General features: G+C 46.8%; 1 protein-coding gene across 4 annotated transcripts; it reads left to right on the top strand.

The window, feature by feature from the left end:
- The first annotated feature begins 307 nt into the window (after nucleotides 1-307).
- Nucleotides 308-17,011, top strand: Znf444 (zinc finger protein 444). Of its 4 annotated transcripts, none has more exons than XM_021654402.2 (4): nucleotides 308-441; nucleotides 9,865-10,205; nucleotides 14,677-14,785; nucleotides 15,999-17,011. In XM_021654402.2, the coding sequence occupies exons 2-4, from the start codon at nucleotides 9,894-9,896 to the stop codon at nucleotides 16,577-16,579; spliced, it is 1,002 nt and encodes a 333-aa protein (XP_021510077.1). In that variant the 5' UTR covers nucleotides 308-441; nucleotides 9,865-9,893; the 3' UTR covers nucleotides 16,580-17,011. The 4 variants fall into 4 exon arrangements, with proteins under 4 accessions (XP_021510077.1, XP_060231938.1, XP_021510076.1 ...); XM_060375955.1 differs by having other exon boundaries at nucleotides 309-441; nucleotides 16,002-17,011; XM_021654401.2 differs by lacking the exon at nucleotides 308-441 and adding an exon at nucleotides 469-574.
- Nucleotides 17,012-20,033: the final 3,022 nt, after the last annotated feature.

The following is a 20,033-nucleotide window of genomic DNA, read 5'->3' as shown; positions in this document are numbered from 1 at the left end:
TACTGGCGCTCGTAGGTACGAAGAGCCGAACTCCCAAACGCGCTGCCTCCACTGGTTTCCACGACAACGAAACCACCTATTCCTCCAGTCCCTCCCCAACACATCTGCGCATGCTTGAGGTCTGCCTGCAGGACGTCCTGTTGTGAGGGAGGGTAGGGGGAGAAAATACCACGTGAAGTTGTGAAATCTGGGAAATGTAGTTCAAGATCAGAAACGCTCTGTTTGCAAGGGTGTGGGCCAATAGGAAGCAGGTTTTGCTTCTTTACTTTTTGAGAAGTATAGTTTTCGTGCTGGCAGATGGCCGGCTCGGGAAGCACGGGCGTATGGGGTCATCACAGTGAAGACCAATGGAAAGCAGCTTTTGCCGCTATGCTACTTGGGAGATGTAGTTTCCAAGGGAAAGAAGCGGTGTTAGTAGAATTGGTGATTCCGAGTGTGGGGGTAAGGGGACGTGGGGGCGGGGAGGGACGGGTGAGTTTGGCGCAAAGCCTGCTGGGGCATGGAGTCCTGGTGAGCTTTGTGCGCATGTGCGGGAAGGTGAGGGTGTTTGGGGGGCCTCGCCCAGGAGAGTGAGGTGAGCTAGGGGGAAAAGGAGGGAGCGTGTACGGGGAACGGGCGGGCCACGGGGAAGGGTACCCAGGTCTGGAGAAGGGAAGGAGGGTTAGAGGGAGAGAGGGAGGGATGGGCGGCTTTGGGGGAGGGGGGATGATAGAGGCTGGGGAAGGTGCGCTGGGGGCGGGAGAGGTAGCGGATGGGACGCGAGGTGCAGACGCGGGAGAGTTGGAGGTCAGGGGAGGCTGGGTAGCAGAAGGAGCTGATCCGGCTATTCGAGGTGGAGTCCTAGGGTAGCTGGAAACTGAGAGTTGGGTGTAAGTCCAACTCCATCGAGGAAGCCTGTGTCTCCGGGACCTCCAACTCCTTCGAAAAGGATTGCGGGAAGGAGTTCATTTAGGGGCATCGTGCCCTAGCAGCGTAGATGCGTGCAGGTGGCTAGTCATGTGCGCTGTTCTCAAGTTCACTTGCACTTTTGTCGAGTTGAGATTCCGGAGGATTAAGTATTTTCTTTATTAAAAGAGTATCCGCCTCATTAGCTTGTCGCGGGAGGCGAAATTCGTTAATGTGCAAAGGGGACTTGGAGACTGATTTTAATAGGATAAGATGGACTTACTCTCTAGGTTCTGTTCCTCCTTGCCCAGCCTCTCAAGTGCTGAAATTACAAGTGTTGGCCCAGTGTTTTGTTTTAGTAGGGTCTCCTGTAGCCCAGGCTGGCCTTAACCACACTCACTGAGTAGCCAGGCCAACCAAGTCTTGAACTCCTTCCTGCTCTTGTCTTCATTCCGAGAAAGCGCTTGAATAAAAAGAAATAAACAAGACCTGTCTTCACCCCTTTTATATCCTATTTTAACACCTGTTCCAATTTATAAGTTAGTCTTGGGTGCTTATTTCACAGTGACTTTAACTCCACACAAGGAGATTGAGGGTAAACTCGTGTTAATAGTAAACACAAGCTTTTTATTTTAATGATTTATTTTTATTTTAACCTGATTGGTGTTTTGCCTGCATGTGTGTCTGTTGCATCCCCTAAAACAGGAGTTGCAGACAGTTGTGAGCTGCCATGTGGGTGCTGGGAATTGAACCCAGGGTGCTTTTGTGCTCTTTATTTTATTTAACTCTCCAGCCTGGATTCTTGCCCTCATTTTACAGCCAAGGAAATGGAAATAGTGTGTGAAAGGTGCAGTTGTTCTTTGACCAAGGACACATTCCGGCTGGTAGGCAGCCAGAATTTGCTCCAGTTCCATAGCTCTTGTTTTCTGGGCAAATATTTGTCGAGTTGTATAGCTGAGTCCCCAGAGCAGATTCCTGGCCCACTGAAGGAATATTGATGGAGTTAGAGAGAATGAACGTCAGGATAGAGATGTAGGGGAGTGAGGTAGAAGAAGGGGACACTGAAAATTACACACTTAATAAAAATAAAAAGCAAACCAAAAACAGATACTGGGGAAATGGCTCTGTGGGTAAAGTACAAGCTAAGGACCTGAATTTGGAGCAATACCCAGGTAAAGGTACACAAGAACACCTTGATATGTGCTTATTGGTTCTTCATCTCAGGTGAAACAGCAAGTTTCAGGTTCAGGAAGAGAAGCCTTACCTTCAGGCCTCCACAGACAATATGCACCCACCCCTCAGAAAATCAACAGCTTAGACAAGTTGAAAAGCAGGAAGATGGTCTGAGATTATTGGAGGGGGCAGAACTCCCTCTCTGCTTATAGTGGCTTGGACCTTGGGCAAGAAATCAGCTGTTCATTCTTTGAGGCCAACTTTTGTAGCATTTAGTTTAACCAGCTGTCAGTAAGAGTTCCTCCCTTTGGCTTGGAACTCAGGTTGTGTCACTTAGAAAGATGAGTAACAAACTAGTGTCACTAATTTACATTTTAGTTTTGTAGGCTCTGTGTGGGGAAGGAATAGCTGTTTATCTCACCAGTCCCTGCTTTTCCTGTGGGGCAGTTTCAAGCTCTTGCTGTAGCTTCAGCTTCAGCCCTGCAATCAGTTACAAGCAGCCTGGGATCTTTTGTCACCCACTTCGAGGCTTGTGCTTAATTTATTTTTGATCTGGCCCCTGAAGGCCAGTGACAGAACAAGAGCTCAGCTTGGAGATTTTCCATCTTAACATTCTCCAACCCCTCCCTTGACAGGATTTCTCTGTGTAACAAGCCCTGGCTGACCTGGACTCACTTTGTAGACCAGGCTGGCTTGGAACTCAGAGATCCGCCTGCCTCCCCTAGTGCAGGGATTACAGGTGTGTGCCACTGTGTCTTAACCTTTAACATAGGCCTCCTTTTGAATTTTCTACCCCCACCTCCACCTCATAAGGCCCAGCTGTGAAGGTCCATCCAAAGGCTACTGTCTAGGGCACTACTTATGGGGGATATGAAGTACATGTCTCACTGATATTTCCATTTTCTTACTTTATCCATAGGTGTGTCCTCTTTTTCCATCTGGCTTTTAGGCTGGCCACTTTAGGTCTTCTTCTTCTTCTTTTTTTTTTTTATGTATATGAGCATTCTATCTGCATTTACATCTGCCAGAAGAGGGAATCAGTTCATATTATAGATGGTTATGAGCCATCATGTGGTCGCTGAAATTGAACTCTTGACCTTTGGAAGAGCAGACAGTGCTCTTAACCGCTGAGCCATCTCTCCAGCCCACCACTTCAGGTCTTAAAACTGGATTTTCTCTTTATTGCAGGAATTGGGTCTTACCTCACAGGAAGTCCCCTTTCATTTGATCCATACATAAAAGACATTTGCTGTAGACTTTTACCAGGGGGATTACTGATTGCTCACACCATTTCTCAGAAAACTAATGTATTGATAGGCTTGTGTTTCCCAGGGCTCCTGGAAGGGCGAAGGCTGGGGAAGCCCTTTCCCATTCTCCCTGCCTAGCATCCATACTGCAGTGGTGTGCAATCAGTGTTAGGTGTTTGTTTTCCCTATCCATCAAGTAAGGACTTTTTTTGGGAGGTTGATGTGTTGTCTCTGGCAAGGCTTACCTTCAGCTAGTAAAGCCACAGAAGAATGGAATCAAAATCAGCCTTAAAGACAGGCATGCTGAGAGGCTAGCACATGGCTTGGCTCAGCAGTTAAGAGCACTTGGTGCTCTTGTAGATGATCAGGGTTCCTTTTTGTTTTTAATGTTTTATTTTGTGTGCATTGGTGTTTTGTAGGCATGTATGTTCATGTGAGGGGGTCAGAAACCGTGGAATTGAAGCTATAGGCAGGTGTGAGCTGAACCCAGATCCTTTGGTAGAAAAGCCAGTGCCCTTAACTGCTGAGCCATCTCTCCGGCCCTGATGACAAGGGTTCTAATCCCATCACCCATATAGTGGCAAAAACAGTTGTAACTCCATTCAAAAAAAAAAAAAAAAAAAAAGCCAGGCATGGTGGTGCATGCCTGTAATCCCAGCACTTGGGCAGGCAGAGGCAGGAGGATCTGTGTGAGTTTGAATCCAGGCCAGCCAGGGATACACAGAGAAGCCCTGACTCGGGGGGGGGGGGGGGGGGAAAGAGAAGAGTATGCTCTTAGAAAGACTTGCTTTTTATTTTAATTTTCATTTATTTGGTGTGTTTATGGTGGGGTGAGGAGGAGATACAGTATATGTATCTGACCCATATACATACGTATGTATGTATATGGGACAGATGGAAGTCAAACTCAGGTCCTTAAGCATGGAGGTAAGGGCCTTTACCCACTGAGCCATCTGTCATGTTCTTATTCTTTGTAGGAATCCCTTCTTTACAACGTCGGGTACTCGGGCTCTGCCTTTTAGAGTTATTTCAGCTGCCAAATCATCAATAGTAGTCGGTTTTTGTTTTGTTTTGTTTTTTTCTTCACTGTGTGTCATCAATTGATCCTTTTGGTTGTATTCAATTTAATTTAGCTCTCACAACTCTTTATTTATTAAAAATTAAAAGCCAGGTGGTGGCTTACACCTTTAATCCCAGCACTTGGGATGAAAAGCAAGCTGATCTCTTAAGTTTGAGGCTATTCTGGTCTACAGAGTGAGTTCTAGAATAGCCAAGGCTACAGAGAGAAACACTGTCTTGAACCCCCACTCCCCCCAAAATTAAAATATAATTAATCATTTCCTCCCTCCCCCCAACTCCATGTATATTCTCCCACACTTCATTCTAAATTGATGGGCTCTTTTTCTTTGAAACACACACACATAATACATAAATATATAAATACATGCTCGGTCCATTTAGTGATGATTGGATGTATATGAATTCAGGGCTGACTGAAAAACCAGTTAGGAGATTCATCTATAAGAAATACCTCAGAGACTCACCCTGAGAAGCTAATTCTTTCTCAGCAGTCATTAATTACCTGTAGTTCTTTGTCTAGGGATGGGATTCCTTCTGAGTTAGCATATCTGTTGATTTTGTTATTGTTCAGCTCTTGTTGAGGTATCAAGTATGTAGGTTCCCTGTTATTTCTAGGAGACACAACCTTACACCAGACTTCCTGATTCTCTGGCTTACAGGCTTTCTGCCCTTTCTTCTGCAATGTCCCCCTGAGCCTCAGGTGCAAGAATTGTTGTGGATGTATCTATCCTTTGATGTAGTCCGTTGATCTCAATTATGACAGTTATTTTTCTGACTTTGTTATAAAGTGAATCTTTGATAAGAGGTGAAAACTACACTTACCTGTAGGTACAAGCTGTAGATTGCAGCTAGGAGTTATGCTCATAAAGTGGAGATAGTAAATTCTCCACTAAGATCCATTACCTCAGTAGTACCGGGTAGCTTGCTAGGTTTCCAGTACCAGAGGTAGGATGTAACCTTTTAGTGGACAGGGGGCCTGTGTAGAGGCAATGTAAAGAATCCAGGAGAGGTTGGAAGAGATAGAAGGTAGTAAGCCAGTGCCAGGCTGTGGAGGAGTTCGTGCATTAACAGAGTGCGCAGACAGTCAATTAACTTTTAGCATCCTGATCCCAAGTTAGGGCAAGCCCGATCTTTGTTTCAAGATATCTCCAACTGCATCAACAGCAACCAGGAGAGGCACCCACAGCATTCTTCTTCCTTGGAGCCCCCTCAACACTCTGTCTGGGCTCTGGCATTTATTCCTTCCCAGAATCCTCAGAATCTAAACTACCTTCAGCTGGGGAAGAGCCCCTCTTACCGCCCACATGAGGCAGACAGTTAGCTGCCGTGGACAGCCTGAATAAGTCCCATATCTGGGATTAAAGCAAAAACATGTTTACGTATCATAAACCAAAAAACAACAAGAACTGGCTACATGGTGGTGCATATCTGTGACCGTAGCACTTGGGAGGCAGAAGCAAGAAGGTGAGAAGTTCAGGGTTATTCTTGGCTACAAAGTGAGAGGCCAGCCTAGGCCACATGATGTCAGCTATTGTAATCAGGCAGTAAGTAGTTAGGGCAGATGGTAACCCACATCTGAGCACTTAGTGCAGGCCAGGCTTCATTGAAAGTCTTTACTGTATTCTCTTTAAAGCCTTACAAAAGGTCCTTAAGATGTGGTAGTGTCTGTCTGTCTGAATATGTGTTATACATGTTTGTGTGCCCAAAGAGGCCAGGAGACAATCAGATCCTCTAGAATTGGAGTTACAGGCAGTTGTGAGCCATCCAGTCTGGGTACTGGGAACAGCTTCTGTGGAAGAGCAGTAAGGGCTTTTAACTGCTAAGCATCTCTCAAGCTCTTCCCATTTTTAAGAAGGTTTTTATTAGCATATTAACTATGTTAATAATGGGTCCCATGACATGTATATATGTTGTTTTGTTCATATTCACATGAACCTCATAACCTTCTGGTTTTCTTGTCACTCCCAGTAGTCCCCTTCCTCTTCTCAATTTGTCTTCCTTTTGTGTGTGTGTCTGTTATTTTGTTTTGTTTTGTTTTTCCTAGCCCTATGAGTTTAATTAGGTTACTTACCTGACCATGGGTGAGGGGTTATTTACAGGCATGTAGACAGTGTAGAAGTGACCACACCACTGAAGAAAGTGCTATCTACCTGTGGATCCACAGGGAGGAGTGGACCTTGTTAGCTCCTCCCCTGTAGCAACTGTTAACTGTCTGTAATTCCTCATGGAGGCTCAGGGGGAGGCCCCTCCCCCATCCAATAGAGAATGTTGATGTGCCAAGACTTGAAGGTAATACCAGCTGCTGAGAGTTCAGGAGTGCAACTGGCATATGTTCCAGAACACTCCATCCTTTCTATGTCTTACATTCTTTCATCCTTCTCCAATTCACTATACCCTGAGCTTTGGAGGGAGTGATACAGATGTCCCATTAGGGCTGAACATTCAAGAACCACTTGTCTTTAATACTTTGACCAGTTATTAGCTTTTGTAGTGAAGGCTCACTGCAAAAAGCAGCTTTTCTAACTGAAGATGACAGCAGCACCAAGCTTATGGGTGTAAGCATAAGTATTTAGAAGGCAGTTTGACAGATATATCATGCCTGTGTGACAAAGCAATAACAGTAGCTACCTCACTAGGGCCTTTTCCAGCCACAGGCTTTCTTTTGATTGGGTTCATAGGAGTAGGTGTGAATTCCCTCCTGTGTGGTGGGCTTCAAGTCCCATCAGAAAGTGTGAGTTACCCCTGTAACTGTCATGTCACTGTTGCACCAATGGGCACATCTCATAGCTAATTGGTAGTGTGGCACCTTCTAGTGTTTCTAAGTTGAATATACACAAAACCAGGAAGAAGGAGGTTTCCCCAGGCCAAGGTTACACTGCACCAGGGAGGGACAAGGCCAAGATTTGAGTCTGGTCTTGTAAACTACTACTAGTACTACTACTTTTCTTCTTTTCTTCTCTTGCTTCGTCGTCTTCTGCTTCTTTTGCTTCTTTCTTTTCTTTATTTGAATTTTAATAAAATTTCTTTTTTCCTCTCTTTTCTATTTTTTTTATTGAAAATAGATTTTTTTTTTTCTGTGCAATATACTTTGATTATGGTTTCCCTTTTTGTAAGTGTTACAGCTGTGAGGGAAAAGGTCTCCCCAATGCAGTTGCTGTGGCTCTGAAGCTAAAGGTATCCCGGAAGTCAGGAGCCAAGGAATACCACAGTCTCCACACAACAAACCTCACAGATTTATTGGGACACAGGAGGGTGGCTGCCTCTGCTTGGGTGGGCAAGCAGCAGCAAAGAACTAAATGGAAGGCAGACTTTATATTAGGTTTCTGGGGGGGGGGGGGTTAAAGGGACAGAGCTTTCCAGAGTGGGGATTGGTGGAATTTCAAGTTTTGAGCTTGGGTGGGCTCAGGGTTTGCTGGATTTTCAAAACCTGGAAGTGAACCTAGATTATTTCCCCTTCAATCCTCCCCAACTCCCCTCCCATCCTCCCATCCCACACTCTTCCTATCTTGTTAGAAAGCAAACAGGCATCTAAAGAATAATAATAAGATAAAATAGGCCAGGCATGGTGGTGAATGCCTTTAATCCCAGCAGAGGCAGGTGGATGGATCTCTGTTCAAGGCCAGTTTGATCTACAAAGTTAGTCTAGGACAGCCAGGGCTCAAAATCCTGTCTGGAAAAGCAAAAACAAAAAAACAAAAAAAGATAACAAATCAGAACAAGACAAAACAAACATGCAGAAGAAAAAGAACCAAAGAAAAAGCACAAGAAAAGCACACAGTTTTATTGAAACAAAACTGGAAGCCATAATATAAAATGTAAAGGTTCTGTAAGGTACAAAAGTAAAAATAATGGATAAAATAAAAACTTAATAAATTAAAAAATGTCCTGATTAAATGTTATGAGCAAAGAATCTCTAAAATGCTGGTGAGTTCATTTTCTGTTGTTGGACATGGACCCTGTTCTTAAGAGTGGTTTGATTACCCAGTGAGACTATTGGAAAAAACTAATTTTTAATTTGCAAGTTTTTTAACGATTGGAGATAGCTTCTTTCTGGATTAGGGATGGGGGCATGAGTTCACTTCTTTCAGTTCTGGGACTCCCTCTGGCACTTTCCTCTGGAAGCCCTGTGCATACTGCCGCAGTCTCAGAGTTGATATGTGTGTCAATCCTGTTGGGTCTAGAAGACATGGTTTCCTTGGTGGCATCCATCCCCTCTGGCTCTTACAGTCTTTTGTTGCCTTTTCTGCAAAATTCCCCGAGCCCTGAGGGGAGAGATTTGATGGGGACATCCTACTTAAGACGGAGTGTTCCAAAGTTTTTCACTGGCCACATTGTCCATTTGTGGGCCTCTGTTTTTATTCCAGTCTGCTGTATGAGGAAGTTTCTATGATGATGGCTGGGCAAGGCACCAATCTATAAGTATAGCAGAATGTCATTAGAAGTCATTTTCTTGCTATGGTCTTCTAGCAGAACAATAGTATTTGGTTTTCCCCCTGGCATGTCTAGTCTCAGCCTCTTGGCCACCCAGTGTCAGGTAGGTTCCATCTCATGGAATAGACCTTAAAGTTAGTCAGATTACTCCACAACTTCTGTGCTGCTATTACAACTGTGCATTTTGCTGGCAGGTCATCAATGTAGATAAAAGGGTTTGTAACTGGGTTGGTGTTTACCATTCTCCTTTGGCATTGTGCAGAGTATCTTCCAGTACCATGAACACTAGTTAGTTCAAGGGGTAAAGGCTCTAGTTAGGCAGCAGCTCAAGTTTTCTGTCAGTGTTCAATTTGCTGTGTAGGTGTTAGTCTTAAGCGATAGTGCTTTACCATCAGTTTATGGAGAGCAATTGTGATAACCTTGGCAAAGCTGGAAATTCCTAGTACTTGGAGACAGAGGTGCCCAGTCTGGTCTACAAAGTGAGTCCAGGACAACCAAGGCTACACACAGAGAAACCCTGTCTCTAAAAACAAAAAATTTTGGCAATAGCCTAGATTGTTTGGGGGTATTCACGGGACCCTGCTGGTAAACAACTTGGTTAGATGTAAGCCATTCCCAGTACTGGATGCTTTATTTCTTGACGAGATATCCAGTGGGCGCTCCTCCCATTACTTGATTTAATTTAGATTGCACACATACACACGAACACACGTACATATAAATACATATAATATATTATATACATATAATATACATAAAGTATATTAGGAAGCTTCTGCGCTATTAGGTTTCCCGATGACTCCAGAAGAGGTAATTCTAATAAGCACAGATCACAGGAACCATCTCCAATGGCCTGACCTCTCTTTGATTTGAGAGGCAAGCAGGGTTTTGCAGAACAGGAAATCAAAGCCCAAAAGACTGCTGAGAAATGGGCTAGCCAGTAATGGCAGATATCCATTTGCCTTCGGGCTAGTTCTCTCGTCCACGCCCAAATACGAGGTGGACTGCTGAGCTGGACCTTCCCATTACTGACTGCTCTTCTCCACAGGTGCTGGTTACTGGAACCCGGGTGGCCACATGGAGGCCCCGGCGTCCCAGCCGGTGAAGCAGGAGAACCTGGCCGTGGAGACCCTGATGCTTGACTCTCCGTGGCACCGCTTCCGCCACTTCCATCTGGGTGACGCAGCAGGGCCACGTGAGGCCCTAGGGCTGCTCCGTGCCCTGTGCCGGGACTGGCTGCAGCCAGAAGTGCACACGAAGGAGCAGATGCTGGAGCTGCTGGTGCTGGAGCAGTTCCTGAGTGCCCTCCCCGCAGACACCCAAGCTTGGGTGTGCAGCCGCCGGCCCCAGAGCGGAGAGGAGGCTGTGGCACTGCTGGAGGAGCTCTGGGTGAGCAGGAGGCAGTGGTGGCTATGGGAAGGGCTTCACTGGACTAAGCTTCTCAGCATGAGGCTGCACATCACACATAAACAAAAGCACCCTGAAAATGAAAGTGTGGTCTGTGGCTGGGGCCAATGTGGCTCTTCTGAAGGTGCAAGGGTGCCTCTCCAATGTTACCTGCATCAGGGATCCGCAGTTCCTCCCTCAAGAAATAGTTTGTTGGAAGGCCTAGCTGAAGCCTGCCTGCCTAAGGTTCCCATTAATGCAGAGAAGGACACCAACTAAAGGAAGCCTCAGGAGGCAGCATGGGATATCCTCTACTGAAGATGCTCCAGGGCCAACTGGTCTTACCTACAAGCAGGGAGCCCTCACTTGGTGTGGTAGGGCATACCTGTAAAAGACACTCAGGCAAAAGGGTCATGGCGAGTTCAAGGCCAATCTGTAATAAGACAAGACCCCTCTTTAAAAAGAAACAAAGCCCCCAAAACAACACAAAAGCAAGGGGGTGGTGCCAATGAGGACAGGAGGATTTTTCCTAGACCTCAAGCTTGGCAGCATGGCTTTCCCATGTGGCTGATCTGTCACCAGCCTCTCCAGAGCTTGCCTGTTCTTTCATGGTTCAACCCTCCCCCTTCCCACACATACCTCAGATCAGTTACATACTTTTTTGGTCTGGTTCGGGGCCCAAGCAGAGACCCTCTTTCCAGGTATGACGTTTTAATGTTCATTTATGACTTCCCAGAAGCCAGAACAACAGCCATCCCTCTGTTGGATCATTAATTTTTTTATCTTATGACATTTGTATGTTGTTAGTGGTGGGTGAGGATCATGTACATAACACTTTGCATGTGTGGAGGTCAGAGGGCAACTGCAGGAGTTGGTTCTTTCCTTCTGTCATGGGACTTACCAAGCTTGGCAACAAACACCTTTATCTGCTAAGCCATCTGTGTGGTCCACCCTGTTTCTTTTAGCTAAGGATGGTAAAAGTAGTTGCTTTTAATGTATGTATGTAGCATAATAAAAATAAAATAATAACAATCCAAATTCCTTAAAGACATGTGTGGTAATGCACACTTGTAATTATTGGGAATTAAGTTGGGAGGGCTTTGAATTTGAGGCCAGCCTCAGCTACAGAGTAAGACTATGTCTGAAAAGAAAACTTTTATTGGCTAGGTGGTAGGGTCCTCATGATCCAGAAAATCTCCAAGCATGGAAGTCAGTGAGCTCTCTGGGTCTAATGACTCTTTTCAGCTTCTTGGGCCCTTGTAGTTTGGGCTAGTTTAAGGAAATGCCTTCCAGGAATAGCCATGGTGCTTATATTACCTGCTGTGATAAAATACTGGCAAAGCAACTTAAGGGAGAATGTTTCTTTATACTCACAATTAAGGGTTCAGTCTGTCATGGTGGAGGAGTCATGGCATTAGGAGCTAGAGGCATCTCATCAGTGACCTGGTGAGGAGGCACAGAGCAGTGAACACTACTGCTCAGCTCTTCTTAATTTTATTTTATCTGTTTTTCAAGACAGGGTTTCTCCCTGTAGTACTGACTGTCCTGGAACTTGATCAGTAGACTGGGCTGGCCTCAAACTCAAGAGATCCACCTGCTTCTGCCTCCCGAGCGCTAGGACTAAAAGTGCGCACTACCACACTTGGTTCTCAGTTCAGGGACCCTGCCCATAGAGGCCGCACAGTTAGGGTGCATATTCCCCCACAAAGGCATGCTCCTTCCTAGGTGATGCTGTTCCTAAGGTGACAGTATAAACTATCACAGTATATGTATTGTTCTTCAGTGGTGTGTGTGGTCCAAACTGCATCAGTCCTCCTTAGGTAGGAGCCTTGTCCTGTTCATTCATGTGCCCTTGGTTGGAACAGCCCCTGGCATTAGTAAGTGCTAAGTAAATGCTTGTTTTGGCAGTAATGAGGAACACTGCCCTGCCTTGAAGTTTCACACCAGAAAGCCAGAGTATATTCTTGGTCACTTCTCTTGAGACAAACTCTGATCTGCTCTGCATTCCATAGAATAACCTGCCAATAGTCATCCAGCCTGTGGTCGCACTATACAAGTAGGCATGAGACTGTTTGAGATCCTGGGAGCAAGGTGTCTGTCAGCCCAAGAAACCTAAGTGAAGGCTGGTGGCTGGGCTACGAAACTAGGGAGAGGCAACTCCAGCCAGTGCCTGTGGTTAACCAGTCTCAGATCAGAAGTGAGGCAAGTCTTAGAGCCCAAGAGGCAACTGGGAGCATGGAAAGTTAGCACAAAATACTGGGTATATGATGACAAGAGAAGAAATTAATAAAAGAAATAATCTAAGGCATGTTAATTGATAGAGCTCCAAACTCAACCTTTGAAAAGCATTAGGTGGTAGTACCACAAACCTATAGCAAGTTGCCCAGGAACAAAAGAAGAGAACAAAAGGAGAGATAAGATAGGCACCAGAGGCAAACAAAACAAAAAACCCAAAGCAGTAATGGGCGGTGAGTAGATGGGAGCTGCTGAAGCTGGGGCAACTTGCATATATTTGAAACCTAGAGAGAGTGGACTTTGGGGGAGGGGAGGTGAAATTCAAATTGCCAAAGTAGTCTCATGAAGAAGCAACAAGCCTGAATCCTGAAAACCAGAAGGCAGAGGGATCAAAACAGTGACTGAAGCCCTTACACAAAAGAGGCACCAGGTCCCAGCAATTTTATGTGTTGAAGTGCTGCCAAATCTCCGAGGAAAGGATCATTCTAAAATGTTTTTACAAACTAATTAGGGTATGAAGTGGGGTGGTACCCAGCTCATTTTGCTAGGTTGCCAACGCCCTGCCCCCACCACCCCACAATCTAACCAAGCCATTTCAAGGACAGCCAGAAAAAGCAAGCCTAGCTTATATAAAGGAGAGTCAATCCAATAATCTCAAATAGAGTGTTGTTTGCTTGAATCCAGCCAAGGATTGATGCGTTGTAGCAGATGGGCTTTACACAGATGGAAAGAATTTTACCAGTGCAGGAAATTTACCAATGAAGTGTAAAGACTGGAGAGAACCTATCATTCAAGGCTGAGGCCATCCTCAAGTGGAGGCAGGTGGAATTGGGGGACTTAGCAAAGGCCAACATCATCACAGAAGCAAGCAGTAGGGCTTGGTGGTACATGCCTTTAATCCCAGCACTCAGGAGGCAGGGGTAGAGGCTGGCCTTGTAGTAAGTTCAGAGATGACTCACTGTATGTACAGCTGGGAGCTGCCTGAGTAACTCGCTGACTCTCAGCCCACCAGTGTGGAGTGACCACACAGGCATATGGCTTCAGGATCCACATTGCTTCCTGGGAAGGCTAGAAATGTTTCCATATGATTTTTGACCAGCAGGTGGAATTATGTGTATGGCCACTCACCCCTGCCTCTCCTGTGTGACCTAGGTCACCCTCCAGGCAGTGGTCCAGTGCATTTAAAACAGGATGCGAGGAGTGCAACTCCTGCATGTACACACAACTGCATGTGTAACTGCTGCATCACTTCCTGGGAGCATGAAGTTAGGAATCTACCATGTGCTCTGGTTCTTAAGTTCATGCTCTTCTCAGTTAAAGGTTACTTAAAGTTTTCATTTTACCCAAAGGCCAGCGGTTCAAGTAAGATTTTAAAACAGATGTGTTATCTGTTGCTTCATAAAAAAATGGCCCCAAAGTCATGAATTTCTTGTGGGTCAGAGGGTGGGAGTGGCTTAGGAAAGTGGATCTGGCTCAATGTCTCTTAAGAGGCCACATGGTCAGTGTCTCTTAATTGGCCAGGATTGTCACCACTTGAAGGCTGACCTGAGGCTGAGGACCCATTTTCAAATAACTTGCTTATACTGATTGATGGGAGACCATGCTTGAGCAGCAGCCAGCTTTCTCTGAAGCATGCAGCGAGCCAGCTCAGTAGATGTAGGTTCTTGTCACATGGTGGAAGGAGAGGGCCAATTTTCAAAAGTTGTTCTCTGACCTCCATATATACAACTCTACCCCCCCCACACACACACTGAAAGGGTGGCTGCTCTTTGATTAAGAGCTCTTGCTATTCCTGAAGAGGACTGGAATTTGGTTCCCAATGCTCATGTCAGGAGTTTCACAAGTTCCTGCAGCTTCAGCTCCATAGGATCAGCTGCTCTCATCTTCTGGCCTCAACATGCATATGTACCTGTACATCTTCCCCCTGCCAACACACATAGAAATAAATATTAAAAAAAAAAAAAAAGCCAGGCAGCCACGCATGCCTTTAATCCCAGCACTCAGGAGGTAGAGGCAGGTGAACCTCTGAGTTTGAGGCCAGCCTGGACTATAGAGCAAATTTCAGGACAGCCAGGGCTATGCAGAGAAACCCTGTCTCAAAAAACAAAAACAGACAAATGGAAAAAAAAAAAAAAGCAGGCAATAGGTTTTGAGAACTGTGGGTAAGGTGTGGAGGGGAAAAAGGTAAATACAGGCTATTATAATTTCTCAATTTGGCATATGCTATCTCTCATTTCAGGGCCCAGCAACCTCCTCAGATCGGTCGTCAGCAATGAGGACACCTCAGAATACAACAGAAGGCTCGGGGGTCAGTGCTGGAAAAGAAGAAAGTGGGGTGATTCCCTTAGGTAAGCAGCTATCTTCTTTCCCCACTTTTTTGGTTTTGGTTTTTCGAGACAGGGTTTCTCTGTATAATAGCTGTGGCTGTTTTGGACTCTAGACTAGGCTGTCCTTGAACTCACGAAGATCCATCTGCCTTTGCCTCTGGAGTGCTGGGATAGAAGCATGTTTCTCCATGCCAGGCTCCCACTTCTTTCCTGATGACCCCAGCATCAGGAGTCCTGTCTTCCAGGCTAAAGGCAGACTCAGACCTGGCTTCTTTACTTGCTCAGTGAATGCTGTAGGCTCTTGAGGAGCCCGTGGAGATGGGCTCAGATGCTTGCTGTCTCTCAGCCCATGGAAACCCCATAGAAACATCTAAAGACATGCAGTCTTTGGAGCTAGGGCCTCCCTGCATAGCCCAGGCTGGCACAGTCTGCTTCCTCAGCCTCCTGAGTGCTGAGATTACAGGCATGCCGGCATGCCAGTGAGAACATTTAGGTGCAGGGTTCTAAAAAACTTACCCAAGGTGGGTGCTGTTAAACCAGGATGGGGCCCAGGCAGCCTGCCTTGGAGCCTCTGCACTCCAACATGTAGGTCCCTTTCAGACTAGCTCCAACGTTCTTCCCCTCCCAGGTGCTGTGGTGGTGTTCTGTGTCATGTGCCCAGCCTCCAGTTATCTCTAGACAGTGGGGCAGATGCCAGATATCCACGAACATACCAAATAGCTGCTGAGGGTGGGGATGAGGCAGCAAGGGGAGAAAAGTGGGCATTTCCAGGCAGAAAAGGATGCCAAGTTCGTGATGTAAAACTATCAGAACAAAGGTTGTGGGTGTCCCTGGGGCTCCACAGAGCAGGTGAAAACCTAGACAGAGGGGTCATATAAGTTCATCTGTCACCCAGCTTACCTGCCCCTGTCCATTTGCTTGTTCCATTCGGACACCTTTGTAATGTCCCTTCTCTTTCTACCACCTGGTTTCTCCATCTATCACCTTTGTTCATAAATCCTCACCTATGTGTCTATCGGTCCACTCCTCCAGCACTCCTCCTCCTCCCACTTATGATCTTGTTACATCCTACTCCTTGTCCAGTCAGCCACCTATTTAGTATGTATTTATCAGGAAGTGGCCAGCTCCTTGCTAGGAGGCACAGAGGTAGGAAACTTGGACTCCAGGCCACCTCCCTGCCCCAAATTGTGCTACTCACCAGTTCAGTCACAGCCCTGACCCTGTTCTTTTCCAGCAGGAACGGGGGCCTCCAGAACAGAGGTGACTGCAACGGGGAACGCCGGGGCCATGCGCCCCTACAAGCAGGAGCCTGGCAGTCCCCCCCCACCTCCACCAGTACCCGTCATCCCTGCCTTTCTGGCGGCCCCAGGCACCGTGTCATGCCCAGAGTGCGGCAAGTCTCCCCTTAAACCAGCTCACCTGCTGCGCCACCGGCAGAGCCACTCTGGTGAGAAGCCCCACGCGTGCCCGGAGTGTGGCAAAGCATTCCGGCGCAAGGAGCACCTGCGGCGCCACCGTGGCACGCACCCTGGCAGCCTGGGGCCCGCGCTGCGCCCCCTGCCGGCGCGTGAGAAGCCGCATGCATGCTGCGAGTGCGGCAAGACCTTCTACTGGCGCGAGCACCTGGTGCGCCACCGCAAGACGCACTCTGGCGCGCGGCCCTTCGCTTGCTGGGAGTGCGGCAAGGGCTTTGGGCGGCGCGAGCATGTGCTCCGCCACCAGCGCATCCATGGCCGGGCAGCTGCGGTGGCGCAAGGGACCTCAGCACCAGGTCCAGAGGGTGGCGGTGCCTTCCCGCCCTGGACCCTGGGGTAGCTGTGGTTCCAGACACCTGCTACAGGGCATCATCCCCTTAGAACCCCCCACCCCATTGCCTTTTCCTTACCCAACGGTTGCCTTCCTATTCGGGCCCTGTGTTACTCCTTCCTCCCTTCCGAAGCTATCAGCGTTCACCCACCCCCCTGGGAAAGATCCTTCTCTCCCTCACTCATTCCGCCCCCTTTCCACGTGGGAAAAGGAGATCAGGGAAGGAACAGAGCCCCCGCTTCTCCCCTCTCCCCCCAAGGAAGGCAATCTTGATCTTGGTCCCTAGAACAGAGTCGGGGCCAAAGGAGAGGGAGGCCCAGACCCGGATCTGGTTCTCTCCACAGCCCAGAGGAGTGAAGTGGGCAGAGGTGCCCGAGAAGCTCATCACAGGTGGCAGGTCACCAGCATCTGAGAGAGTAATAAAGTGACTGACTCTGTGTACAGGAGTCTGCAACTTTCCTGTGTTGTGGCATCTGAAGCACAGGAGACTTGGATTGGCTCTACCTCACTTTCACATTTCAGAAACATGGACTAGACTGATGTAAAGTCTAGTACCAGACATACTCCCATTGGGATTGTCCTAGCTGTATAGCTTCAAGCAGGTGGTACCCTTTTGGAGCAATAGTTACAACTTTTCAAGTCATAGTGCTTGTGATGTCACTCACCATCCTCGCTGAGTTATTACGTTAGGTGACTGGGGGACCTCTAGATAACCAGTGCCAGCAGGTCTGGACAGCACATTTTGCTGAGGAGACTATAGTGGCCTTGGGAGGGCGAGGATTGCCCCTTGTCCTCAATTCTTCATTGACAGTCCAGGAGTCTAGGAAGGAAGCACGTGGAGTGGGCTGTGTGGCTTGGGAAGAAGTGGGGCAGTCCTTGGACTGGCCCTGCTGGGGTCTCTGGGCACCTGCCTTGAACCCCTGGGCCCTGTTTCCTCACCAGAATGCAGTATAACTGCTGCACAATGGGGGGGGGGGGGGGTAGAAGGTCTTCAATAACCATCCTGGTTACTGTTTTGTTTTGAGATAGGATCTTGCTGGAGCAGTCCAAGCTGACCTTGAACTCACTATGTAGCCAGAGTGACCACAGATTTTCTGATTCTTCGTCTCTAGCTCTGGGATCATAGGTGTGCACTATGATGCCTGGAGTCTTTAAAGGCATGTGCCACCATGCCCAAGTTTTATTCTTTTTGTTTTGTCTTGTTTGTTTGTTTTGAGTTAAACTCCATGTAGTCCTGACTGTCCTGAAACTTACTACATGGATCGGGATGGCCTCAAACTTAGAGATCCACCACCCAGCCTCCTGAGTGCTGATATTAAAGGTGTGTGCCACCATGCCCCGTCCTTATTCTTAATACATACATGGGACCTTTCCTGGAATACATACCGAAAGAAGGGTCAAGACAGGATGCAACTATACTTTTTAGAAAAAGAATAATGTATGAATAAATGGCAGCATGTGGGTGGGGTTGAGGCTCTGGCAGAAATGGGTTCACTAGGAAATATGCTTAGGCAGGTAATGTGATAGGAAACTAGGGCTGTCTGTCTTCGAGGCAATGATGCCCTCTGGTGGTAACAGCTGTTTCTAGAAGACGGCATTGTCTGCGAGTTTTTACAGCTCGCAAGTAGGAAAGAATGGGGGACAGCCCTTTTTGCAAAGAGAATTTTCACAGGCAATTCAAGGAGCTGGATAAGCACATGAACTCTCCTTCACACCTCCTGTAGTCCTGACTGGTGCTCCATCCTCACCCCTAAACCCCCTGTCAATTATGCTGCTGCTACCCCCTGACCCAGTTGTGGCAGATGAGTAGAAGACTGTCTTAGTTGGGTTGTCCAACATTTTACAGATACTCAGTTTCAGAGACTCACAAAGGTGTAAACACACATGTAGGTGCCACCAGCATCTTTGACAATGCTGCCAAGCCCAAGTGCCCACCCTAGCATAGCTAATGAACCCTAGTTCTGAAAATTCAGGGTCCACACCTGTGCAGTATCTTTCATGGCAGCACTTTCACTTGGTGTTGAGAGGTTAGCTTTGCTGGGAAGTGGGGTAGGCTGGAGAAGTTACATCATTGGCTGCAGGCTGTCAAGTGACTACAAGGAACATGGAGCAGTGGGAAGGTCTGAGTGTCATAAAAACTGAGGGAGTTTCATTTGCAATAACAGGGAAACACATGGTGAAAACCCTGTGCTAGGCTGAAACAATTCAGAAAGTACAAAACTTGCTCTATAAACACAGGACCTGAGTCAGTTCATCAGCACCTGTAGTGTTGCACTGGTGTAAAAACAGACCCATTGCTCAGTGAAATAGAATTGAGAACCAACACGCCTACAGCCACTGGGTTTTAACCAAGAGGCCAATAATATACACTGCAGAAAACACAGCATCTCCGACAAATGGTGCTGGTCACACTGGATAGTTGCATATAGAAGAGTGAACATAGACCTTGCATAAAATGCACCTCCAAATGAGTCAAGGACCTTAACATAAGACCAGATACTCTGAGTCTAACAGAAGAGAAAGGGAATAGGGTTGAACTCACTGTCCCTGGAAAGACTTTCTGAACAGAACACTGATAAACACAGGCACCAAAACAAATGATTAATAAATAAGACCTCATGAAGCTGAAAACTTCTGTGCAGCAAAGAACACCATCATTTCACCAAAGTTGACAGTATGGGAAAAGAAATCTTTACCAGCTACAAATCTTACACAGAGGTTGTGCCTATAATATATAAAGAACTAAAGAAATTAAACATAATGGAAACAAGCCAATTTTAAAAGTGAGGAACATGGGGGCAATGGTCTCCTGAACCTACTCAGACCTTGGACACCACCACTGCTAGTTCTAGAACTGACGCAGGATGTTCCAATGAGGGGGTTAAGGCTTCTCATAATATTTCCTATAAGCCCACACCTGTTTGTCTATATCCCCCATTTTTATTCATTATTAGCCAGATAGAGCCAAGTAATTGTGGTAATGATACTTGCTTTTTTGCCCAATGCTGGAATGCTAGTAAATTTAGGTATGCCCTGGTTACTCGCATGCCTCACTGCGTGCCTGTGCCCGTTGATGCCCCTCACGCTATGACTCTCTTCAGACAGAAAAGGGATCTTGGAACTACAGCCACCATTGTTACTACCATCTCATTGGCGGCTGTTGGAGCTACCACCGGGGCATTAGCCATGAGTCATACTGGGCAGACTGCTCAGACCCTGAACAATCATTTAGCCAATGTAGCTCATGACTTAGTTGTACATAAAGGAATTAATGCTCAACTAAAAGGAAGCTTGATGGTGTTCAATCAGAGGATTGACCTCGTGCAGGAGCAAATTGATACCCTATGGCAAATCGCTCAACTTGGCTGTCAATGAAAATATGCTGGACTTTGAGTCACTAGCATATAACATGAGAATTTTTCCTGTGCTGCAAATCTGTCTAAACAATTGTCGAGCTATATTT

The sequence above is a fragment of the Meriones unguiculatus genome, chromosome 1, assembly GCF_030254825.1.
Source record: "Meriones unguiculatus strain TT.TT164.6M chromosome 1, Bangor_MerUng_6.1, whole genome shotgun sequence".
Taxonomy (NCBI): domain Eukaryota; kingdom Metazoa; phylum Chordata; class Mammalia; order Rodentia; family Muridae; genus Meriones; species Meriones unguiculatus.
The sequence above is the reverse complement of the archived record's forward strand: the minus strand, read 5'-3'. Positions and strand labels throughout refer to the sequence as shown.

Coding starts and splice junctions, on each gene's coding strand:
- Znf444 (XM_021654402.2), top strand. CDS start 9,894: ATGGAGGCCCCGGCGTCCCAGCCGGTGAAGCAGGAGAACCTGGCCGTG. Junction 10,206..14,676: donor CACTGCTGGAGGAGCTCTGG/GTGAGCAGGAGG, acceptor CTCTCATTTCAG/GGCCCAGCAACCTCCTCAGA. Junction 14,786..15,998: donor AAGTGGGGTGATTCCCTTAG/GTAAGCAGCTAT, acceptor GTTCTTTTCCAG/CAGGAACGGGGGCCTCCAGA.